Source organism: Lygodium microphyllum, chromosome 15 (assembly GCF_053477565.2).
Source record: "Lygodium microphyllum isolate KBCC chromosome 15, Lygodium_microphyllum_v1.1.10, whole genome shotgun sequence".
Taxonomy (NCBI): domain Eukaryota; kingdom Viridiplantae; phylum Streptophyta; class Polypodiopsida; order Schizaeales; family Lygodiaceae; genus Lygodium; species Lygodium microphyllum.
In genome coordinates, this window is record NC_141149.1 from 58,829,677 (window position 1) to 58,855,691 (window position 26,015).

At 42.6% G+C, this 26,015-nt stretch overlaps 1 protein-coding gene across 2 annotated transcripts in view; it reads left to right on the top strand.

Annotated features, from left to right (window-relative positions):
- The window catches only part of LOC148024576 (ARM repeat superfamily protein), a 70,458-nt gene extending 44,769 nt beyond the window's left edge, over positions 1–25,689 (top strand). For both annotated transcript variants that reach the window (XM_087694197.1, XM_087694198.1), the window contains exons 9-30: positions 1,793–1,916; positions 1,987–2,054; positions 2,135–2,221; positions 3,111–3,263; positions 3,351–3,446; positions 3,551–3,610; positions 3,687–3,808; positions 3,897–3,984; positions 4,088–4,192; positions 4,293–4,397; positions 4,484–4,536; positions 4,616–4,679; positions 19,370–19,504; positions 19,834–19,946; positions 20,035–20,128; positions 20,342–20,561; positions 21,595–21,725; positions 23,809–23,955; positions 24,073–24,201; positions 24,292–24,390; positions 24,630–24,668; positions 24,838–25,689. In XM_087694197.1, coding sequence (XP_087550323.1) covers positions 1,793–1,916; positions 1,987–2,054; positions 2,135–2,221; positions 3,111–3,263; positions 3,351–3,446; positions 3,551–3,610; positions 3,687–3,808; positions 3,897–3,984; positions 4,088–4,192; positions 4,293–4,397; positions 4,484–4,536; positions 4,616–4,679; positions 19,370–19,504; positions 19,834–19,946; positions 20,035–20,128; positions 20,342–20,561; positions 21,595–21,725; positions 23,809–23,955; positions 24,073–24,201; positions 24,292–24,390; positions 24,630–24,668; positions 24,838–24,975 — 2,370 coding nt within the window. In that variant the 3' untranslated portion in view covers positions 24,976–25,689. The remainder of the gene's footprint in view (positions 1–1,792; positions 1,917–1,986; positions 2,055–2,134; positions 2,222–3,110; positions 3,264–3,350; positions 3,447–3,550; positions 3,611–3,686; positions 3,809–3,896; positions 3,985–4,087; positions 4,193–4,292; positions 4,398–4,483; positions 4,537–4,615; positions 4,680–19,369; positions 19,505–19,833; positions 19,947–20,034; positions 20,129–20,341; positions 20,562–21,594; positions 21,726–23,808; positions 23,956–24,072; positions 24,202–24,291; positions 24,391–24,629; positions 24,669–24,837) is intronic.
- The last annotated feature ends 326 nt before the right edge of the window (positions 25,690–26,015 follow it).

Here is a 26,015-nt window from a genome sequence, read left to right on the forward strand (position 1 = left end):
TTGCCCATCTCGCCACGTGCTAGACCCCGTCAGCTGCCATCGCCTAGTTGTGATGCAGGTCAGTCCTTGTGCTGACCAGCGTCGACAGCAGCTGGTCCACTCATTGACCTGCATGCGGCACGTGCACCTGCCTGCTCCCTGCTGGACCACGCTGCCTAGTCACGAGCCCGTCTTCTGCTCAACCTGTTCGCGTGCTGCATGTCGCTTGTTAGTCTTGCCCACTCATTGACCTGCATGCGGCACGTGCACCTGCCTGCTCCCTGCTGGACCACGCTGCCTAGTCATGAGCCCGTCTTCTGCTCAACTTGTTCGCGTGCTGCATGTCGCTTGTTAGTCTTGCAACTGGCAGCTAATGCCTATGGTCTCGGGAAGTGCGCACAACCAATGTTCTGATACCAGTCGTCGGAGATGTTAGCAGCTGGAGGGGTAAGCAGCAGCTCGAGGAGTGAGCAGGTGAGTGAGAGTGACTCAGAGAGAGAGAGAGTATGATTTGATTTTGGGTGTACCAACAATGTGTTGTTACACAAAGAATAAGATGTATTTATACTTAGGGCTCGTAAGGGTGCATTCACATGTACAACTATATAATACATGTGTACTATACACGGAGGTGAATAAAGGGCCTTTATCCCGACACATGTGGCTTGTCACATGAATTATGAAAGGTATCACATAGTACTAAATGATATCAAGCTTCAAATGACAATGAATCCCAAACTGAAAACTCTAATCATACTATCGATACAAGACTCGAGTCAAGCCTCATCAGTATTGAGATCTTCATCCACATCCATCTCATCATCTGCAGACTCAATGCCATCAGCCTTACCCCCATTGCAACTGTCACTCTTAGAATACTGTACAAGTGAATCGTCAACAGGTGGTGGTGTCTTTGATTTACTAGCATCAACTGAAGCTCCTCTTGGATATCATGTTGGCATGAGGTACAATAATCTCCCCATAACATGGAATATATATCTCTCTCCTCCCATGGAATATCTGGTTTCTGTTTGCATTTTTTGATACTTTACTCTGTTATCAAGTCTAGCACAGAGCCAAAACCTAGAGAAAACAGCAGAACTGGCAAGTTGGCTAAAAAGAGAATCATTAAGTGAATGCTTAATATGCTGAAGTACAAAGTGAGTATCTGCAAAAACATAAGGACATCTCTGCATTCAAGGATGGATGAAATACGATACAGAAGGGGAGAATCTGCTGTAAATAACGGAATCTGTAGTCTGAATCTTGAAATCTGAGAGTGCAAGTGCTTGGTACAATGTGGGTGTGGCAGTACAAAGCCTCAATACAATTTCAAGGAGTGAAGTCAGGTAGCCTGTTTATACTGTAAGCCTTAAGGTTTTCAGCTCATTTTCTTGCTGCTCACCAAGCCGGTCCTGTGGCAGTTTGAGCTGGCAGTTGTCTGTCTGGCTTGTGTGCCTATGGGGCTACCTGCCTGCGGCTGTTGGACCTCTTGTCTGCCTGCTGCATCAGGTTTACCACTTGCCACATTATCAGTGCTGATGATGGTTGCTTGGCTTATACAATGTGTTAGCAAGGGACCACTTATTGTGCCAAGCAGGTGGTCTTATATACATGCACATGTTCATTTTGTCAGGAAGGAGGTCCACACTTCTGAAATGTACTGATGATATTTTAGCTCAACCAAAGTGCAAGCTTGTTTTTGGAATTTGGGTGGTGTCTTTGTTTTGTTGCAGATTAGATTTTCTCATTAAGAAAATTTGGATAAATGTTAAGTTTATAGCAGTTTTGTTTCCACACCTTACATGGACAGGCATTAGAGTGTCTGGTAAGGCTTGCATCAGTCCGAAGGTCTTTGTTTGCTGGCGAGACTGAGCGCACCCGGTTTCTCACTCATTTGATGAATGGTACCAAAGATATTCTCCAGAATGCACAAGGTAAGGAAGTCTCTACTGAAGAACTATAATTATGTCTCAGAATTGTGTGTCTCATCTATGATATTTTTAGGTCTTGGTGATCATGAGAACTATCATGAGTATTGTCGCCTCTTGGATCGGCTTAAAATAAATTTTCAGGTATTGTGTCTATTCTTTTTGAAATGCTATAATCAATGCTCATTAATAGCCTGCCTGATGTGAATGCTCTAAATTTGCAGCTGAATGAGCTTGTCAGTGTTGAAAGTTATGCTGAATGGATTCGTCTAGTTGCAGAGTTCACGATCAAATCTTTGCTGTCTTGGCAGGTTAGCATCCTGAGTTTCTCTCCATCTGTCTGTCCTTCCATCTGTCTGTTTGTCTCTCCCTCTTCCTGTAACACACAACAGAAAAGAATATCTTCATCCACATATGCGCACATGTGCACGTGTGTTTTTGTGCACACATCTATGCACATCAGTGCATGAGCTTACGTAACTGTCTGTCCCTTCTGAATTTTATCTTAACACAGCAGCCAAATCTGGTGCAGATTAGGTTATTGGACAAGGTGCATTCCAATGTAATTTGGAAACCACTGCATTAAGAGCATTATTAACTTTAAATGTGTTTCAGATATTTATCAAGAGAGTGTCCAGGAAGAGAGAGTGCTTAACTTATCCAAGTAAAGAAAGTAGCTCAGAGAGAGCTATAGCTTTAACTTTTGCCAGTTTTGTGACATAGCAAAGATCACCTCCAACTTTGAGAGTTGTTAGGGCACCCCAAGGTTCTGAAATTTGAATTCAAAGGATTAGGAAAAGCTGGGAGAGCTGATGGTACTTTGACCAGTAGACTGCACATAGAAGTTCAAATTGCTTAATTGGCTTGTAATTGTCTATCATGATGTGCCCAGTTTTGGAAAGATATTCATATTGAATAGGAGCCTGTGAAGAGTGAGGACTATGTGCTTGATCCTCAAAAGCTTTCTAGGCAGAAATTGGCCATAAAAACAAGAATGGAAAATAATCAATGGTTCATCGTATAGTTTTATCAATGGCAAAACCTTAAAATATAGTATGTGTCAGAAGAGAGCACCTCAATCTGAGATGAGGTAAGAGAACCCAGGCTCCGATTCTGAAGCCTGCACACACAATGTCTGTGTGGAGTGGAATCATTTTGGTTGGTTCTTCTGGTTTAATTGTGGTATGTGTATGAATGCAGTGGGCCAGCAGCAGTGTTTATTACCTTTTGGGCCTCTGGTCAAGGCTAGTCTCATCTGTACCCTTTTTGAAAAGTAATTTTCCAACACTACTGGATGGTTATGTTCCAAAGATCACAGAAGCCTACATCACATCAAGGTTTGATTCTGTACAGGTACGTTAACATGAATCAAGTCATCCTTCCTTTACTAGTTGGAGAAGATGCTTGATTTCTGTATGCTTACTATTTAAACTTGTTCAGGCTGTGCTGCAAAACGACCTTGCAGAGGATCCCTTGGAAAATGAGGAGCTCCTACAAGACCAACTGGACAGTCTTCCATACTTATGCCGTTTCCAGGTTTAAACATCCAACTTCCAATTTCGTCCATGAGCAGAAAAAGAGCACGTGTAAAGTGAAGTATGGACTAAATGGAAGTATGTTTATTTTGACATGTCTTGCAGTATGATAAGACAAGTATGTATATAATCAAACTTATGGAGCCAATCTTGCAATCATACACGGTAAATCAATGAACAAATTATAACGGGGCCTTTTTTCCTTATTTACAGCTTACACTGAATTCTCATTTATATGTAGGAAGCTTCAAAATTAACGCCAGCAGGGGGAAGTGAGGAGCTTAGTGTGATGGAAGGGCAGCTGACTTGGCTGGTCCATATAATAGGGGCCATCATAAAGGGGAGACAAAGTTCCAGCAGCGGGTATGAATAATGCTCAATCTCAGGTGGTCAATTCTAAGGTTGTGTTTTTTTGTTCTTATGATTTAACCATTGAAACTTTTTTGTGCAGGACAGAGTCTCAAGAAGTCATTGATGGAGAGCTAGCAGCTCGCGTGTTTCAACTTATTCAAGTTACAGACACAGGCTCACATTCTCAGGTAACACCCAGATTCTGCTGTCTTACTGGCATGTTCCTCATTTTAGATTTTGTGTTAAGCAGTTCAGAGTTGGAAATGTAATGACAGTACATAATGTTTACAGCGTTATGCCCAAAGAAGCAAGCAGCAACTGGACTTGGCAATTCTATGTTTCTTCCAAAATTTCCGCAAGGTGTATGTTGGAGATCAAGCCATGCACTCTTCAAAGGTAACATGGGAATTCTATTTCAGGTATTTAGCTTTAAGCCTCCTCACCTTATGGATTCTTCTCTAACTTGAGGTACTCAGTGTGTGCTGTGAATTTGCAGCAACTTTACACTCGTCTATCAGAGCTGTTAGGGCTACAGGACCATCTACTAGTGCTAAATTTTATTGTGGGGAAAATAGCTACAAACCTGAAATGCTACAGTCAGGTGTTGTATATCAATCTTCAAAAACAGTACTGCTTTAGGCAGACCAGAGGTGCAATGTGTTGATGTAACTGATCTTCTTTATGCAGGCCAGTGATGTTATTGAGCAGACTTTGAACCTGTTCCAAGAGCTGGCAGCAGGGTGATTTTTCGCGTGTTTTAGTCACTTTGACTATTGTACCAATTGAGTGTATAATTATTCCTGTATGTGTTTAATGTAGGTACATGAGTGGGAAACTGCTTCTAAAGCTTGATGCCGTAAACTTTATACTTGGGCATCATACGGTAAGGTGGAGTTTGGAATTATTAGCATGGTTTTCCTTTTATGTATGATATACTTGTAGCATAGTTGCCTGTTGTTGCTTACATATCAAGGGAATAAGTTGTGTGTCTTTGGATGTGTCATCTTGTCAATGTTGCGAATGTTCATAATTCCCTTGCTTTTTTAATAAGCTGGCTATAGTGATAGAATTGGTCTATGAAAGGACACGCTTGCTAATAATTAATCATCAACACAGCATGCCAATAAGGACCTAGAACAAAGATTCGCAAATTACCAAGCCCTCTAGCTTGTCCTTGTAAGCTTATAGATAGTTTGATTGGAAGCTTGAAGGTAAGCTTTTGAGTTTTGCTCATGCAGGCATATGTGTCGGTATGGACTTGAAAGGTTCACAAATGTTGGATAATGTTGGGCTGCTTTGCTAGAGCGTTGATAAATAATGGCTCGTTTTCTCCTATCCCCTGTAGTACTTCTTTGACAAATGGCCTTCTTACTACATGAAGAAGATCTATCTATATAATGACATCACATAAGATGAGGTCATACATAGAAGATCTTTTATAAGAGTAGATGAGACAAGTGCGAGAGTAGCACAAATGGGTAGGTTACCGAGATGGGTAAGTCCCCTGCAACAGAAAACCAAACCCTTGGTGAAAAGAGGGGTGTGTATTTATTAGACCACTCTAGAGTTTGCAATATAGAACTACATTGGTTCATCAATGAGGATAGAAGCAAGATTTTTTAGAGAGACCTTTCTTAATTAGGATCTTGTACTACACATGGAGAGTCGCTAGATTCTGGAGCTGTCTTCAAGAAGTCTTATGTTATTGATGGCATCATGGCTGTCTACATTTCAACCACATTGATGCTTGACACATCCAAGCCCATACATGAGCATTCGAGGATTCTGAATGTAGAGGAGGTGGGCCTTGGCCCTTACAAGGACCTTACATGATATAGCAAATATCACAACATATGGGAGACATTTCTTGGTGCAAGACCTTGGCATTTATAATGATGTTTCATGATGGCCATTATTCCCAAAATTTACATGTTTTCCATCTGGATAGGGTGCCATGGGCTCTCTCTTCTTAATGCTTTGTGATTCATGATATCAGGAGATATGCCAGGGCTTGCAAAAGAAAACACTGACTGTACATTGAACAATGATGATTGAAACACAATGAACTCAAACAATAATGCAAAACGGAAGAATTAAGATAATTGAATGAATGAGGAGCACTGAATCATGAATGAATGTGTACAGGATGCTCAAGGGCAGAGCTGTCCTCCAATTGCAGATTAGCAACTTGAGCAAAGCGTAGCTATTCTTTGAGTGCAGATCAGCAGGGCAGCGGCTGAAGAAGGTAGAACAGGTGTTGAAGATGTTGAGGAGGCAGTTCAATGGGTGCAGCAAGCGACCAGGAGTTAGGTGTGAGTTGGGACAGCAGAAATGCAGACTGACAGCAGTCGTGATGATGCTGGAAACTGATGAGGACAAAAGCTGGGGCAAAACACAGCCAGTATATGCACCTCTAGAGTAGCAGGCGACAGCTGAGGATGGCCACTGTAGGAGCTGAGAGTGACAAACATAGTCCAGTGGAGATGGAAGAGCAGCTGAAGGATGTCCATAGTAGCAGCTGGAGAAAAGTGGGCAGCAGCAAGTGATGGAGCTGGCAGCCACATGATACCATAAGACTTGGTGCAAGGGATGCAACTAGGATATTAGAGATAGTTACTTGAATCCATAGAAAGAAAGGAAGAATGAAAGAAATATTAACATCTACATAAGGGCAATGTGGCCTATGAGACAAAATCCAGAGTACATCCATGTCTAATGTCATCTCATCAATAAGGTGAAGATGACATTAAAATTAAGTAAGTGGACTATGAAACAATGCTGAGAATGAGTGTACAATGGGACTATCCTAGAGTGGAACAATGTCTAGTGTTGTCCCATCAGTAGAAAGAAGAAGAAAACCTTATCCGACATAATTATTTATAGAAATTGTGGTGGAGACTATAGGCTGTAGCTGATCTCAAGATCTACGCATGATCTCAACTATGATGCGGTCCCTAACTACTCCATTGATATGCCTAGTAGTGAGTGCTTGGTGTCTCATGATAATGGCTCTAATTCGAATATGGTGTAGTCTCCTCAAACATGGTCTTGGTAGGCACGGGGTTGTGGTGCTCGACGAATTGAAATGGCTCTATTCAATGTGACTCTATAGTGTGGAATGGAAGGTGTTTGGTGGGGTGGCTGTGTCTCTACTAGGCTAGTGATGTACGAGCACCCCTGCTAGGCTAGCTCATGCTACTTCTCCTCGGTCAATATAATCATACACTTCATTTGTATAAACCAAACAATGTGGCTGAGAGTGGGCATCCTTGTTTCACTCATATGATATTGTCAATCCTCTTTGATAGCCTCCTAGGTGCTTGTACATGACCTACCACTGTCTCATATAATGCATAGATATACCATTATATACCTTCTATGGTCTTGTTTGGTATATTTGCATGTGAAACGTACTTGTCCTTGTACTCTCTTGCCTTGCATCTCAGCCTACTCATATAGTTCATGCTCCAGTATAGATCCATATATCTTAGCCAAAGTATGGTTGATCATGATAGTTCTGTAGTTGCTAGGGATCAAATGATCACCACTCTTAAAGAGTGGAATTATAGTATTGTCTGACTAGCTCATAGAAAAGCCCTCACATATTGTTCTGTTGAATGTGCGTGCTAGTATGTCGCAAACATGTTAGAAATATTCAACCACTAGCTCGTCCTCATCCAATGCCCTGCCATTTTATAATCTATAAATCACTTGCCTAATCATTTTCCAGGTGATGAAATACTTATTGTGTTGGCCTACAGGCTTGTAGGGGTTGCATAGATGGCTGTCCTAGCAGATCATATAATTGTCGCCCATAGTCAAGCAAGCATTTGGTAATGTAATTTGTATGGGGGGCTGTCTTTCATGAAACATCTTCCATGGAGTCTTGCTATCCTATCCCAAAAATAGCTGATAGATCTCTGCGTCTGCTTTCACCAAGTAGTCTCACTTCTTTTTGCGCAAAAGGCATTTGAAGAATGTCCTTACTTGACAATGTGTTTGAGTGCTTAGCTTCACTTCTCTGTGTAAGTGAGCTCGAGTAACTTTGCACTCATCATCACACCAACTATTTTTGGGTAGTGGAGTGTGTGGGTCTACATCAGGGCAGGGTATGTGGGAATGCATATATGGCCAATCTATGTATGGCTTCTCCCAAGTCCCTTGCACATTCCTCCAATGATCAGCTCAAGTCCAATGTATGTAAACTAGTCTATAGAGAGCTATTGTAGATGTGTGAAGTGCCTTCTAAAACATAGTATTTGTGATGTTTAGAGAGGTATGGTGTTCCATGTTTCATATGTCAAGAAGAGAGCATGATTTGTTTAATTGGTCTCTTAGTTATCTTAAAGTTTTGGATGTCTAGTATCAATGTTGGTGAGCCTATCAAGTAGTCCATAGTACTAGCCTCTCCTTTGTGATTCCAACATGTCAAAAATGTTAGATCTTGGCCATTGTGGTAGACCGTTGAAGTTGGCTAGTCTATGTGCACTTCCCAAAGCCAATAGATGCGTCCCATAGGTACTCAATGCAAAGAAATACCCTAACACAGAAACACAAAAAGAAACCATACGACAAAGCATAGATTGATAAAAGAACACGGTTAGGGTTAGGGTAACTTAGAGACAATTAACACAAAAAATAAATGAAGTGATATGATTGCTGAATATACAATGCTCATGCAGCAGACACACTATGTAATGAATGAATATTGAACCTCAAACTCCTGAATCTCAAGTATTAGGGCAGGGGTAATGAGTTGGAGTGTGTGTCGTACTTCGAACGGATCCCGAATCGTAGCAAGGCAGCCTTTGGATGTCGAACAATAGTAAACGCAGCCTGTGTATGGTTGGACTTGAAGCATGCGGCAGTCTAGAGAGAGAGTGTGCAGTAAATGTAGACTGTAGAGAGAGAAAAACAACAAACGTAGGTTGTGGAGAGAAAATTTTGGGAATGCGTTAATTTGTTCCTAAGTGTCAGAATGGGCATTCCCTATTGTACTAGTGTCCAAGTGTAGGGCTCCATTACAATTCTATAATGACATTCTAAGTGTCTCATAGGCCTCGTATCGTCATGTAGTTCTTGTGTTAGTGATGATGACACATCCGTCAATGTAAACAACCCATTTTCCCTCCATGCAAGCCTCCAATACTTTGCACGTGTTCTCTATGAAGTGCTATTTGTGCTAGAGCAAGATCCTCATCCAAATAAATATTCTCACCTTTGAGGGCTCTTCTCTTAGAGAGAAAGACTTTCTTTTTCTATATGTCCCAAGGGCAAATTATTAAGTTGTTGGACAAGTTCTCTTTCCCAACTCTCCAAACACTATAACTATAGGTCCTTAGCAAGTTTCTTAGCATCTTCCTATGGGCTGCTCTTCTCTTGCCATCCTACCACCTGTACATGCAATACCCTAGCTCCTCTCCTAGCCTCTTCTTCCAAAGTAGCATTCATTACCTCAATTTTGTTCATTGATGTTACCTTGTTCTTTTGTACCACCTCAATCCATGGGCTGGTCTCTTCTATCTACTTTTGTGATGTCTTTGCCACTTCTACCCATAAGTGAACCTCCTTTTCACATGCCTTCAACACCTCTTTCTCTTGTTGTAGTTCTTCTTGCACATTTATTTCTTTTTTGTTAAATGTATTTGATTCTTTCCTCAATTCCAAGATTTCAAATTTGCAAGCATCTACCACTTTTTGCATTTTGGTTTTCAGTATGTGCATTTCAGAAAATATTTGTGCTTGCAATTCATTTTTAATCTTTATCTTCATATCTTGCATTATTGGGTTTTGGTTTGTTGTTAGTTCGGCCTTGACCCGCTCTCGTAGTTCTTTTTCCAATTCCTGTCTCATAATTTGTAGTTCAGAGCGAATCAGGAGATGAATTTCTATACTTCCTCTTTCATTCATGGTTCGTGATGTCTGTCCATGCATCTCACATCCTAGGGAGACAGTCTAATCACGGATCCTACAACCATACGTCTTGTACTATGTGTTTTTAGAAGGGGTGTGGAACATTGCTTCCATGGAAGGTTGTGTCAGTTCTTGATCAGATTCATCTCCGAAATATTCATTTTTCATAGTTTGATGCTTACATTTGTGTACATTATTCACCCTCAAAATTAATTGTAGTCACACACTATGTGCAAAGCCACTCAGTTCGTACTTTGTATAGGTCAAATCAGAGCAAAGTCTGTGATTTCTGCAATTTTCAGAGTATTCAGAACTACGTTAATACCAAGGTCACCCTTTGCAGGTCAGAATTTGGTTGACAGCATCAAACCATAGATGTCATGGTAGTGTTTAGTTCCTTACTATTGCATTCAGAATTTCAGATAGTGATTAATTGGTCACTATTGCATTGTAGAGCTTCAGACATGATTAATTTGTCACTGTTGCACTTTCAGAGTTTCAGACACAATTGTTGTAGGTCACAATTGTTCCAATGCTCTCAGCTCACCTAGAGAGTCAGAGTCACTGCATCATTCACAATTCTAAGACTTCATCTTGTGTCATTGTGACAACATTCATAGCATAGCCCTTAGGTCATGTCGTACACAACAATACATTAGGAACGAATCATTTCAAATATGCTAATGTGACTTGCACCTGTGAGATGCAAGTTAGTTATTTCACAATGTGGGACTTGGGATCTTGAAATATGAGTTGATGCGAAAGGCAAAAGTTGTAATAAGTTATGCTTGATAGGTAGTGGATGGCACTTGGTGCCAGATTTTGGCCTAGCCAATTTATTGGCCACTAATGTTAGCAGTGACATTAGAGATCAGGAATTACTTAATTAATTAATGTTGGTCCAAGGGCTAATAACTGCTCAAGGATACTTGGAAAGCAAATTGGCCTAGCTAATTTAATTATTGACTAGTGGAATTTTTTTTTGGGGCACTAGAAGAATTATTAAATTAGTTTTCAAACTTAATATTTTGAAAATTAATTTAATAAGTTGGATGATACTGGAAAATGGGATTAGAAGGCTACTACTTGGTAAAACTTGCCCATGTAAGTGGAAAGAACGTTTTTGGGGTTTGGTGGAAGTCTACTCCGGCCATGGTGAGAGAGAAGGAGACTGTTGGAGAGCAAGGAGATGTTGCTGATGTGATTTGCAGCCACCAAGGATTGGTTCTACAGCAAGTGACCCTCCAGGTATAGGTGACAGCAATCCAAGGTCCTTTTGGTGCAAGTGATGGCATATAGGAGGGGGCAGCCGCCTTTTTGGCGGTTCTTAGCTGTAGGTGACAACTCCCATGGCTATTTGAGCAGGTAGCAGTAGTTTTTTAGGCTTTTTGAAAGATGAAACTCCGAAATTTCTCTATAGCATTCTCTCTCATTCTATAGCCATCTCTCAATTTATCTCAAAAAAATCCAGCCATTTTGAGTTTCTCTCTCTCTCTCTCTCTCTCTCTCTCACACACACACACACACACACACACACACAGAGGGCTTTGGCGGTGGCAGTTTCATGATAGGCACGTGTGGACCGGACAGGTCTGAAAACGACACCTATTGATGTGCTCGTTTCTTCCATGCATTCATGAGAGGTAGGGGACAGAGCAAGGACGTGATAGATCTTTCAGTTTAATGAGCAGACAGGGCAATGCCTGGGTGTTGGATAGTGGAGACGACACAAGTCGCTGGGAGAAGATGCAATTGATGTGGCATTCAGTCCAGCCGCCAAACAAGTGTCCACGGGGTAGTTTGACAGGCCACGCTTCTCAAGCATCATGATTTAGGGTCGTATCTTTTGACATTGTGATGCTCGATACAAAATGAACCTGAGTAACTATGCAATACAGTAGAAACACCCCAACAAGATATATGGGATGAAATAGGTGTGATCGTATAAGCATAAAACCAATACAAGAGTAGGCAAGTCCCTCATGGCTCAACAATAGGGTAAGAACATCGAGATCTATTATTGACCATAAACTAGCAGACTCAATGTATAAGGGCAAGTCTATCTTACAAGCTATTCAACTAAGAATGTGACACCTTTAACATCGTGAAGGAATTTCAGAGGAGTAGACATGACATTAGGGATAGAGAACACAAACACTCTCTTTAGGGGACATAATTGGCTCCTTCATACTCAATAGTCTTCATGAAGGAATGCACAACTATCCACCCATGGTTCAGATACAATTAACATCAACATTTTCCAAGGCACAGATTAAGAGTGTGTAACAAAAAAAGGACATGTTTTTATGCAAGGAGTTATGGCTTGCCTCCTTCCCATGTTGATAAATCATTAATCAGCTGATCCTACGGCAAGCATCTGAAATCAGATATTTCATTTGTTTATCAAGAATCATGCATGCTAAATGGATAAGGGTATTTCTTTATGAGATCTTGCAAGGGCAGAGTGTGGTGGAGATCTATAGTGATTGTGGGTTGGATCAATACAACCCCTTTTAACTGCAAAGCATTCATTTGTAGAATGTTGGGGTGTGGTCTCTCACTTTCAGAGGCCCTCTCGAGATGCACAATTTCAGATGACTCCTACCTTTTTGTAATACAGTGGTTCTGGCTTGTCTGGTTGCTTTTATTTAGAGTTTGGCATCATATGTATTGAGAGGACTGTTTTTGGAAACCCCAAATTTACAAGTCCATGTGGCCACTAGCAGTCTTCCATTTTCTGCGCTTTTGGAGATGTTGGTATAATTGGATGATTGTTGATCTGTAACGAGAGAGAGAGAGAGAGAGAGAGAGAGAGAGAGAGAGAGAGAGAGAGAGAGAGAGAGAGAGAGAGAGAGAGAGAGAGAGAGAGAGAGAGAGAGAGAGAGAGAGAGAGAGAGAGAGAGAGAGAGAGAGAGAGAGAGAGAGGCTGAGGTAGACGACTTTTCACAAGGATGGGTTGGGAGGTAAAGGGATTAGTTAACTTGTGTGTTCACTGATGTTCTTTTCAAAACTTACATTAGCACAGAACAATATCAAAGGCCAGAGAGAGAGAGAGAGAGAGAGAGAGAGAGAGGGTTGTGGAGAGAGAGAGAGAGAGAGAGAGAGAGAGAGAGAGAGAGAGAGAGAGAGAGAGAGAGATGAAAATGAAGGTCGCGCCGCCATAGCCTGTCTGTTCCACGTCGTCGCATGCAGCCGCCGCGCCGCCTTCGTCCGCAGGGTCGTCGTCCGTTGCCCGCCGCCCGCAGGCCTGTCGCCTGGCGCCCGCCCCTGACGATCCGTCGGCTGCAGCTCCCTGGCGCCCAGTCGCGTATCTCTCACGCCCCGTCGGACGTGACTAAGTCCCCCGCCCCGCTGCTGGTTAGCCCTCGTCAGCGGTCCCCGCCCTGCTGTCGCCCGCCTGAGTGGCGGGCTCTGCACCAGCGCCTTGCTCGTCTGCCCTCTGCGTTTAGGGCTTCTGCTGGCGAGGCCTCTGCCCTGCGCCCTCGATCATCCCGCCCTGCCGACGACTGCCAGACCTGTGTTCCACCCTCAGGTCTGCCGCCCTATCCACAGTAGCCTACCCCTGACGCCAGGCGCCCAGCTCCTGCGAAAACCCTAAACCTGACCTTCGTCAGTTAGGCAGCGTCCGGGATCGCGTGCCCTCTGCTCTGTACTCAGAAAGAGACAGCGAGAGAAAGAGTGTCGGTCAGGCCTTCTGTGAGATCAGTTCGTCATACACGATGGCTGGTTTGGATTTGGATTTCCTAGATCAAACGGTGGCAGCACTTGGCCCGGACTCGGATGCTGAGGAACCCGAGGATATGGTTCCGTGTACTGAAGAATTGCCTCCGGGTCCTGACATCCAGCCTGCGGGCAAACGTACCAAGCACACCCCGGAAGAGATAGGCGTTTCTCCGGATCGTTCCTATGCGCAGGTCGCTTCGGATCCGGTGGACTCTCAGGAGGTGGACTGGGAGCATTTGTTGGAATTTGCCAACATTCTGCTTGGTGAATATGTTCAACATAACCAGGAAGCCTTCTCTGCCTCTGCTCCAGACGATGTTTTGGAAGCTACCGTCGAGCCAAAAACTGTCCTACGCTCCTTTTCGGTATTTTATGATCGCGCGGTGATACTCTTCTTCACTGGTCGCATCCCGCTGCTTTCCCGTATTCGCCAATGGCTGCAGAGTCTGCTACAAGGGGAATGTGTTGAAGAGATTTTTGTTGGATCCCGGGGTTTTTTTGAGGTCCTTTTGAAAAGAGAGATGCACCGTGCTCTTCTGTCTAAACTGCCTTTGTTTTTTGATCGTCGGTTGGTACATGTGGTTCCATGGCGCCCGATGGCAGACTTCCAGCGCCTCCTGCAACGTGAATGCCCTGTGTGGGTAGAAGTGGAAAATTGTCCGGCTGTTTATTGGCCGCTATTAAAGGATGCTATGGCCGTTGTGGGCATGGTTCTGGTCCCTCCCAGTCTCAGGGCGGTGAATCGCAACCGCTTGTGCATGTTATGGGATACCGCACGGAAACGGCCTGCATGGTTACGCCTCAATTGCTCTGGAATGCATCCGTTACACTTTCGTTTGAAATGGGGCAATTTTGCTGGCCATTGTTTTTCCTGTGGACAGTTGGGGCACTTTATGGCTGAATGCCCCGAGCAACAACACGTTTCGGATGCAGCTCATGTTGCTCCGCCCATGGAAGATATGGTGTGCGATGCCTAGTCGCTGGATCCTACCCACCCGCCCCAAGTTCTGGCCAAAGGTAAACAACAGGTTTCGGGACAGGATTCCCGTGCTACTGATTGGGTTGAAGTCCGTGCCAAAAAAGGCAACAGGATTGGTGCAGGCATGGACAGTACTGGGCCTACTACTTCACACGATTCCATGCGAACATATATGCGCAGGAAGGAAATGATGTCGTCCGAGCGTTCTGCTCTTGCTATGGTTTCTTCAGTTCCCCGTCATTAGCCCGCCAGAAAAATGTATTCGGATCGTCTCAAGGGTCCACCTGCACAGCTGGCTTTTGATACCAGAGGCAACGTCATTACTCTGTGGGACCGTCGTTACCCACGTTCCAACCCCAGGCAAGCAGATATGCCGTCAACTTCCAAATCTGGCCCTCAGAACTCTTTTGCGGTGTTGGCAGATTTCTTGGACGAGGGAGTCCTCGACATTCTCGCCGACAAAGTCAAATCGAGGCAAGCTGTGCCTTGTACCTAAGTGTGTTTTGTATACACATGAAAATAGCCACGTGGAACGTGCGAGGAATTTGTTCTCGTCACAAGCAACATGCCATGTGGACTGCATTGTATGAGAATCAGTGGGATGTCCTGTGTGCTGTTGAGCACAAGAGTCACAGTGACGCCGGTAAAGTGGTGGATTGGCATGGCTTTTGTTTGTTCTATGCAGGAACACAGGCCAGGCATTATTCGGGTGTGCTCATGATTGTACATGCCAAATATCAGCCTGTTCTTATTAAAAATGATGTTCATGGCCGCTTTTTGGTGATTGAAATTTTATTCGAAGGGGAAATCCTATGGTTACTTGGCTTCTATGCTCCGAATGATTCGTTATCTTGCCGGGAGCTTTGGCAGACTTTGCAGACCTCCTTGTCACTTGGCAGACGCGGCTTCTTCATGGGGGATTTCAATATGTGTGTTGATTCTTCCCAGTCTACATCGGAGCACTCGGTCATGGATGCACCAGAAAGTCGTATGTGGCAAGACTTGGCTCTTGCTGTTCTTAAGCAAGATCTTTGGTCCTGGCTACACCCGTCTTCTCCAGGCTTTACTTTCCATTCGGCCCAGTATGCCACAACATGGTCGCGGTTGGACCGCATATATATCATGCATAATGATGATTTTCTGCCTGAGATGCTCGAAATAAAAGTGTTGCCGCAATATGTCTTGTCGGACCATTTCCCTCTGCAGTTCGAGTTGCTTGCACAACCCATTGCCCCCTTCAAGCAATTTCTGGAGAGACTCCCTTTGTGTTTCAACTCCTCTTACTTAAAAGCATACAATTTTTCAGGGCTATATGCAGCAATTGCTTGACAGATTCTCCTTGGACTTTTCCTCTCAGGGCACTGCGTCATTTGACCGATTGCTCTCTAATGTGCAGCAGGTTGCGCGGCAATATGGGATCTATCATGCCTCTCTTTGTCGGCGCCGTAGACAGGCAGTAGAGGACCTGCTGCTTTTGGTTCGCTCCTTGCTGATGGACACTCAGGATGATGCATTTCTGCTTACACTGGCCCTGCGGGTGGCCGATCTTGTTAAAGAATTCCAATTAAAATCATATTAGCAGGCCAAATTGCAACATCTAACAGAGACTTTGCAAGATAGTGCATGTCAGACCCATAAGTTCTTTTGAGCTCTCCATGCCTCTCCTACTCGAGAGAATTTGACCAGACTCGAGGATGCACAAGGCCACCTTATCCTGGATCCACAGACTATTGTGCATATGTGCAGCAATTATTTTCGTGACCTTCTCGGTTCCGCTTCTCCTCCTTCAGCCCAAATTACTCAGGCCCGTTCGGTCTTCTATGACCTGGTCCGCAATCAGCTACCGCAGGACATGCAAGCTACTCTGGAGTCAGATATTGGTGAAGCAGAGGTTATGGATGTCTTGTTACACTTGCCCAAAGATAAAAGTCCGGGTTGGGATGGTCTCACCAATGAGTTCTTTGAAGCTTTTGCTACCCAACTGGCAAAACCTTTGCAGGCTCTATTTCAGCAGGTGTGGGAAACAGGGATCATGCCTCCCTCATGGAAACAAGGACTTATTAAACTGCTTCCAAAAGTTCCTTCGCCATCTAAGTTGACACACTGGCGCCCCATTTCTTTGATGGGTTCCATGTACAAAATCTTTTCCAAAGTAATGGCGAATCGGCTCCATAAGCATCTCCTTGCCCTTGTACACCCTCTCCAGTACGGTTTCATTAAGGGCCGAAATATCCTACACAATGTTTTGAATGCCCAATTGGCCATTGATTATGCCCGGCATTCTAATCAGGAGGTGGTGTTGATTCAACTGGACCTGGAAAAGGCTTTTGACTATTTGGACTGGTCGTTTGTTGCTGACCTTATGTCCGCTATGGGCTTTGGTGCTCGGATGTCTCGTTTGATCTACACCATTAGTGCTGCGGCGTCTTCGCGAGTCATGCTGAACGGAGGTGTTACTGAGCAATTTGTCCTTGCCCGTTCTGTCAGACAGGGGTGTCCGTTGAGCCCTTTATTCTTTGCCCTTGCGACACATCCAGTTCTTTCCATGTTATCACATATGGCCGCCTCTTCCCAGTTGGCCGGACTGTCGCTTCCTACAGGACACCATTTCATTAGCCAATCCCTGGCGGATGATACTTTTATGATTTTGCGTGCGGACAAGGATAACCTTCGAAAAGCATTGGATGTTTGGGGTCTCTTTGGCCAGGCGTCAGGCCTTCGTATCAATCCGCTCAAATCAGCCATTCTAAGCTGCACGGAGTCGGATTTGCCGTCCTTGGACTGGCAGGGTCTGGTTGTTCCTCGAGGTTCCATTGTCAGGCATCTTGGATACCCATTGGGTGTTGATATTCCCCCAAAGCAGCTTCTGCAGTGGATTTCTCAGAAGATGGTGGCCAAGTTTATGTATTGGAAGTCTCAGGCCTGGCCTTTTCATGTTCGCCTCAAAGTAGCCCAGATAATTATGTTGCCAATGATCACATATTTCTTGCCATTGTTGCCCTGGACTCCTACGACTCTGAATGCTCTCACTCAGTCTATTCGCTTCATGCTCTGGAAGAAGGACTCATTGCATGCAGGCATTTCCTGGATCTCGTGGTCACATGCGTGCAGCCCCAAAAGCATGGGTGGCGGAGCTATTTTAGATGCTCAAACTCACATGCAGGCACTCCGTTGGTCCCTCTTCCGCGCCATGTGCTCGGATGATCATCATCCGTGGGTCGCTATTGCCCGTTCTTTCCTTGAGGGTCATGGGCTTCGGCATGGCAATACCCGACTCCGGTGTTCTTGGTGGCACGTCCTTAACGCGGATTCACGGTTTTCCAGTTCTTCTTCATCGCTGCTTACTCATTTGGTGTGTTCCTGGAAACAGGTCCTTCGAAAGGCTCAGTGGCACCCAACGGAGGATCGTCTGGCTACTAACTCTTTTCAATTGGAATTACTGGCGGTCTCACGTCTGCTTTCGTGGGAAGGTAAACACGAGCTTAGACCGCAATTCAACCGGATTGCATGCTTGGGCTTGTCTTCAATTGCGGATGCCACCCTTGCCAGGTGCAATGTGCTTATCTCGTTTCGTACTGCTAGGAGGATTTTCCGGATCCCTCGTGGATATAGGCCTTTATGGGAACAGCTCGTGACGGTGCTCCAGAGCAGACAACCCTTTCCTGCTCTTGCTTTGGATCATCCCTGGCAGGATTGGGACCTACAAGGCCGGCTGCCTTTGAGCAAAGCTTCTGCTAATCAAGTATATCATCTCCTGATTAAAGATAATCAATGGCTAGTTACTAAAGCGAATGCTTTATGGGGATTGCGTAAATCCAGCTCGTGGTGGAGGGTCACTGTGATGGAGGGCTGGGTCAACAAGACACCCTTTAAATAGAAAGTCTTTCTTTGGCGAGTGATAATTGGGGGTCTTCCGCTTGCTTCGGCTCTTTCCAAGCGCCGAATCTCCAATGGCACCTGTTTCTTTTGCACCACTGCTATGGAATCCGCCCGCCACCGATTTATTTCCTGCCCCGTCGCTAAGAAAGTCTGGTTACTTTTGTCGGCCATTTGGCGAGGGGTGGTTGGCATCACACTGCGCCCCTTTGATTGGGTTTTGGGCCAGCCCAAATACCCTACTCCCGCACAGCCACATATGAAGCTCATGTATCACTTTCTTCGATACTGGGGCTGTTGGCATAATTGGACGATTCGGAATGCTTTTCTGTTTGACTCCGCCCATAATGTTCAGCGGCATATTGTGAGGCTTAAGGGCCTCTTGTATTGGCAGTTAGATCTTCTCCATCGTTCTGATTTGCTCTCTACAGAGGATTTCCGTCCTTGGCATATGGCAATTTCCTCCGCATCCTTGCCATGAAATTGTAACTTGTAGTACTTAGCACCTCTTCACATGATGACTTGTATTGTCGTCATGTATCTTGTAATCCAGTAATCTTGTATTTTTTTTTTCGTAATTAATACAATTACCTTTTACGAAAAAAAAAGAGAGAGGCTGAGGCTGCAAATGTGTGCACACATGCCCATGCACGAAAAATGAGAGCAAGCAAAATGCTGGTGTGAAGAGAAACACCGCGCATGTCAAGACTGAAAAATTGAAGTTTTGTCTTCAGGACATGACACCTGTCACGACTGAGATTATAGTATTGTCTTTAGCTTGTCATAGCTTCTACAAGAAGATGAAAGAATACAAGGAGGGAAAGCTTGACATCTTGAGACAAGCTTCACTTCTGGTTAATAAGAATGTATATAGAGGAGATAAGGTAGTCCTTGGCAATTGATGGTGTTTGAGTTTCTAGATCAAGTGCAACCTTTTCAGTATGTATGATATCTGTATTAAGTCATGTTAATGAATTAGTTACTGTCACATTACTATTTGCTAACTTTTCTGTGTTCAAGGAAGAATCACAACTGGTATGTCCTCTATATTTGCTCATGTTTTATTTTTTAAATTTTGACAGAGGGAGTACTTTCCTTTTTTGGACGATTTTAGTTGTTCTCGCAATCGAACAACATTTTATTCTACTCTAGGAAGGCTGCTTTTTACAGAAGATAGCCCTGTGAAGTTTAAAGCATCTATGGAGCCAATACAACAGGTAACTCTTGTTAAGCTTGTGGCTTAGTCTTTCTTCCAACTGCATTCTTTTAATAGAACAAGAGATTCAAGTTTGAACTAGTAAAAACAGCTGCTGAACCAATGGACGCTTTTTGACTATGTTATTGATTGAAAGATAGGTGGGCATTCTGTTAATTGGGCATGTTCCCAGAATTTTGTATGACATGCAATCTATGTTTCCACCATCTTCCTATGCAAGGCTAAATGAAATAATATTGTTATGCATTTTACCATTAAACAGGCTAAGAGCACTCTTTAAGTCTGAGAAAAAAGCTTGTGCATTCAAATGTCAAATTCCTGTTTTCTCAGGTATTGTTGACCTTGGAAGCAACGCCAGATGCCTCCTTCAGGACAGATGCAGTGAAATTTGCCTTGATTGGCCTGACACGTGATCTGAGAGGAATCGCAATGGCCACAAACAGGTGTCTATTGTGGCACCTTTCCAAAATTAGCTGTTTTTACATCTACTGTCCATGTATAATGGTTCTTTTGTTCTTATATTTCTTCCAGCCGTCGAACACATGGTTTGCTATTTGACTGGCTATATCCAGCTCACATGACTTTGCTTTTAAGAGCTGTTGGACATTGGACTGACACACCTGAAGTAAGAGAACACTAAAAGCTTCTTTGTCCTTTTCTTCCTATTTTCCACCTACATAAAATGGTTTCTTTCAAGCTTGTTCAAACGTGTATATGTAGCTTATACCTTTTACTGCTCATCTGCATAGATAGCAAAAGATTACCGCATCTGGTTTCTCCCCCTTATTTCTAACGTGTATTGGTGCATTTTTTGATATTATATTTTTCACTTGAATAGGTTACAACTCCACTGTTGAAGTTCATGGCAGAGTTTGTGTACAATAAGAGTCAACGCTTGACTTTTGATTCTTCTTCACCAAATGGAATACTTCTATTTCGCGAAGTTAGCAAAATGATTGTGGCTTATGGTACTGGTGTAATGGCACTCCAAACTCCAACAGATCCTTATACTTACAAATATAAAGGGATTTGGATTACATTGACAATCCTCACCAGAGGTGAGCAAGGATGAGGTCAAGTGAAGAGTCTTTCAATTGTCATTCCTGCTTGAAGTGTGGATGCTACCTTTTAAGCTTGTTTGTGTGTCTAAGCTTGCATTCTGATGGCCAACTTGCTCCACTTTCACTTTATTGGGTTAAAAAGTGGTGTTTGATAATGACCGTAGGGGGCAGAAATTGTTAGAACTCGTAAGAATTGAATTACAAAATTACAAATCAAACTTGGATGTTCTTTTGCATATTACATTTGGTTTGCCACTGACAAAGTTGGAACTACAATAGTATATGAAAGAACTCATTCAATATCTGTTTTATCCTAAATAAGTTATGTGGGGTCCCCTATATTACTAAATCGAGGACCAATCTCAAATTACTTTTCTTGAAGTAGAAAAAATTCTGTATATTCCTTAATAGCTTTGTTTAATAGTGCCTCTGCCTCTTCTGTCAATACGTTGGTGGAACAAATTAATTTTATCAAATGTGGTGTCATATGGATGAGGTCAAGCGAAAAGTCTTTCAATTGTCATTCCTTCTTGAAGTTTGGATGCTATCTTTTTAAGCTTGTTTGTGTTTCTAAGCTCACATTGTGATGGCCGACTGGCTCCAATTACATAGCTACTTTGTTGGAGTTGAAAAATGGTGTTTAATAATGACTGTAGGGGTCAGAAATTGCTAGAACTAGTTAGAATTGAATTACAAAAGTACAAATCAAACTTAGATGTACTTTGCATATTAGTATGTGAAAGAACTTATTCAATATCTGCTCTAAATGTGGTGTCATAGTCTTTTCCATACATTTTCCATATGCATATGTATGGGTATGAAAGTGCAGCAAAAGTTTGGTTGGCTTCCCTTGACTGAACAAACAATCTTATTTATATTCAAATTTCATCCCCCTTTCAACGGCTTTTTATGGGATCCGTTTTATGTTCACAGAACTGCAGATATCATAAAAAAAGACTTGTATGTGTGATTATGCTTCGGCCCGTGTGTTGCAAATAACCACTTAGCAGTTCTGGTTCTCTCTTTACAGCTTTAGCAGGAAACTATGTAAATTTTAGCGTGTTCGAGCTGTATGGTGATCGAGCACTTGCTGATGCTTTGGACATTGGGCTAAAAATCTCTTTGTGGATTCCGCTTGAAGACATAATGGCTTTCCGGAAGGTTTGAATGTACCTTTTAAGCTCCTCCAGATGTGCAAGGCAGTCAAGATACATACTCATTTTTGCAGCCTGTATTAACTGTGTTTTTGGTTTTAGAGCTGAGTATGAATTAAAATTGTTAATGATAAGCTGGACAGGTCATTTTCTAAAATTGGTGACTGCAGAATGATTCTAGAAAATAAAGATAATGGCTGTTGCAAAGAAAAGAACTTTAGTTTCCTTTGAGCTTTCTGTATTCCATTCTAGGAAATGTTGCAATTCTCTGTGTTCTTTTCATAAAAATACAACTCAAAATTTTTCTCAGTTTGGAAGGTAATATAATTGTTTATAGGGTGTGTTTCACAGAACACTAAGGCAAACATTTTCTCTCATAGCACCTTTATCATGGAATGCCTTGTGCATTTTAGAGAACATTTTTGGTCTTGATTTTTTCCTACTGGTGGACAGGTACATGTAGGTCCTGGAGCATCTTGATAGCTGTTTTTCTTGCCGTGGTATTTTCTATTAAGAATCTAACCAATCTAAAGGATCAATGAGGGCATAATCTGGTTTATGTGGGTCACTTACACGGGTTTGTGCAGAAGGGTTTCCCGTGGGCATATGTATTAGAAGAGCCTAATAGTTATGTTTGATTGTGTAGCCAAGGTGTGTGGATTCTGAGAGAATTCTTTAGGACTTTGTTAGATCATATATGTTAGCCTTAAAAAGTTTTCTTAAGTGCTCTCCACTGCATGCAATATCTTGGATGAGTTGTCTCAGCTCGGTGACGTTTATATGGACATTATACAGTGAATCACACATGACAGATGCTGTCATTGAATCTAGAAAAGCTGTTTTTATCTGCTGTGCTTATGGACTAGAATTCCACCTTGAAAGAGTAAGACGTCATGCTCAGGCACCCTTGCTATATCCAGAACGACGAGAGTTTCCCCATTTAAGTGGTCTATTGTGCCTGCCAAGGGATTTCGGTTAACAAAAAATGCCTTTTAATCCATATACTAGAGATCAAGTTGAGAGTCCTAGAGATATAAAAGGAGCCTGGGGACAACATTCTGCATTGGGAATAAAATATGACTGCCTTTATTTTGTACAAGTGTTGTTTCCAGGAAAGGGAGTGAATAGGAACTTCAAATGGCGATGTGTACATTTTGTCTCTTACTCTTACTAGATGATTAGTTGGGTGGTGAGGCCTTCTTTCTCTTAAGGGCATGAAAGGCATGGATGTTCTGAAGAAGGTAACCTTCCAAAAACAAGATTTCTTTGCATTAATAGCCCATTCGAAAGGTCTTGTGGGGTGTCCATGAGGCTGAATATTCTTCTTCTGCAAGAGGGCCAGATAATGAAGGCTGATCTGACCATGAACATTTTGCATTGGGAATAAAATTTTAGTGCCTATATTTTGTACCAGTGTCGTTTCCAGGAAATTGAGTGAATAGGAACTTCAAATAGCAATGTGTACAGTTGTCTCTTACTAGATGATTAGTTACATGGTGAGGCATCCTTTCTCTCTAGGCCATCAAAGGCATGAACTTTCTGAAGAATGTTACCTTACAAAAACAAGCTTTCTTTGCATCAGTATTTACTGGTACTTTGAAAGTTCTTGTGGGGTGTCCACAAGACTGAATATCTTCTTCCGTAAGAGGACCAGATAATGAAGGCTGGTATGACCATGATTTTGAGAGTTAATTTGCATGTTCCTAAGGACTTGCTATCGCCCAGAACTGAAACACTTTTTGTTGAACCTTTTTTTGGAGATCGAATTGTCTACGCATGGAATTTGCCAGGAAGGATGCTAATGGCCAACCATCTGACCATCTCCCAGTTTCTTGGATTCTTAGGCTGGAGTACACATTTTGAGATATCTGTTTGGATTTTTGCTCTGTTACTGCTGTCCATCACATTTTAGAGTGGTGCATTCTTACTTTAGAGCACACCTGTTTTTACAGTAGTTGGGATTGTCTAGTGAAATCATACTACATATGTCATGTGAATGCTTAACTCATGCCAGGGTATTTTATAGATTTCAGATTAAATGTTTTTGTTCGTGTGTGTCTATTGTGGTGGGATGGGTTTGAAACTTTCAGCTTGCAAGGTCCTATTTTGCTCTTTTAGAGGTATTGTGCCACAATCACACGAGTGTGATAGTGATTCTGGAAACACCTACGTTTGCACGTATCTTGGGCTCCCTGGAAGCTGGACTAAAATGTCTTGATGTCAGCATTTCCACGCAGGTGATGTCCTGTCAGAAAATTCAAACACATGCTACCTAAAAGCAGATGATTAAATGCAATGAATTTTCCATGCAAGTCTCACATAAATAATGCATTGCTAGCCTTCTATTTGTGCAGTGTGCCTCTGCTGTTGACAATCTGGCAGCCTTTTATTTCAACAACATTACTTCTGGGGAGAACCCATCTTCACCATCTGCAATACAGATGGCAAGGCACATTTCTGAGTGCCCAACTCTTTTCCCTGAGGTAGTATGGTATTAATAAATATAGGTATCTTTTAGTGTGGTCTGCTTCTACCTTGGTCCTAAGCAGTTTTTTACTTGTATGTTGATGCAGATTTTGAAATCTCTTTTCGAGATTGTACTTTTTGAAGATTGTGCTAACCAGTGGAGCTTGAGTAGACCAATGCTTAGTCTCATCCTTATTAATGAGCAGGTATGCCTTCTTATTTTCATGGCTAAACTATTCAATTAAGTGTCTCTACTTAATTAGAGAATCTACAATGTATCTGCTGTTGCAGTGATAAGTCTTGTAATAAGAGTAAACATCAATGGCTAACAACATCAGCTGATGCAGTATAGTGATTTTACCAATGGCTGTGTAACACTGCTTCAGTAATTAAAAGTTAAAAATTCGATGCTTTGTCTCCTGTTGTGTTTGCCATTCTTGTGCAGATCTTCAATGATCTGAAGGCTCAAATCTTGGCTTCTCAGGTTGGTTTTCATGATGCAAAAATTTTAGCAGATTTATAAGTGGGTAGACTGAATTCAAATAGAGTTTGGGAAATTATTATTATGACTAGGTGTTTCAATCAAGGTGGTTACCTAACCTTAAATGGCCTTCTACTCTCTGATCACACAGTCGTTGGGACTTGTGTTGCAGACTCCGGATCAGCAGCAGCGTCTGGCAGGGTGCTTCGACAAATTGATGAATGATGTAACACGAACATTGGAACCAAAAAATAGGGATAAGTTCACACAAAATTTAACCATCTTTCGACATGATTTTCGCACCAAATAGCTCATGTAGGGTCTTCAATCCTGTAAGTTACCAACATCATTTTTTGGTAAATTTAGTTAGAAGATTGGGAGTGTTAGCATAATTTTTTCCTTTGTGAGGGGGATGAGGGTGGGTAGCCGGGCTACATGCTTCATATTTGCATCATCCCGTGCTTCAATGAAAAGTCAAATTCTTTAGTTGCCTTTGATGTCAAAATTCAGGGCTCTTTGATCAATCCTGTACGGCTTAGGGGATATTCGATTCTTCAATCGCAGTTTTATTTCTGAGGTTACAGGGCACTTCCGGTCGGTCTCTTGGACCTTGGTGTATGTGATATTCTTTGATATTGAGCTTGAGAATCCCTTTTACCTTTGTAAACAGCGTGGGCTGCTGGTATTGTGTGCTTGAAATTGTCATGAGCTGTTTGTGTTGGGTGCATCTGAGGGCCAATATAATTAAATCAAACTCCATGCTTTGGTGAATGACATTAGTCCCGCCTCCAATTGATGGGTAAGGTCCTCGTAATCTCAAAATAGAACTGTCATGCACGCAATAATTCATGGGATCTCATGTTTAATGGTTTTGATCTTGCCAAATCAAAACATTTCTGTTTTTAATGTTTCGTTTTCCCTGTGCAAATGTTTGGGCGACCTTGCACGAGATGGACTGATCTAGAGCTTGTGTTTGATGCAAATAGTGGGTTGTGGTATTCCACTTCAATGGTATAAGTGGAATGTTGATTCCAGGTGGCAAATACAATGTGGAAGGGTTACAAATTCTTTCTGACTGTGCCGCTGAGTATACATAACCAAGGTCTTGTAAGGTTTGAAACTTAAGTCATTTGTAATTGCTGGTGCACTTCTTTTTCACTCCATATGTAGATGCAAATAGTCAGAATTTCTCAAAGTCCTTGATGGTTAGACCTGTGAACGGAGGCTATATGAAGAGGGCTATTAAAGCCAAGCATTGCAACTAGTACATTTTTGTTGATTGGATGTGTACTAGTCTAAAGGAGTATCTTTTGGCCTAGAGGAGTTTCAACAAGCTATCTGTTACTACAT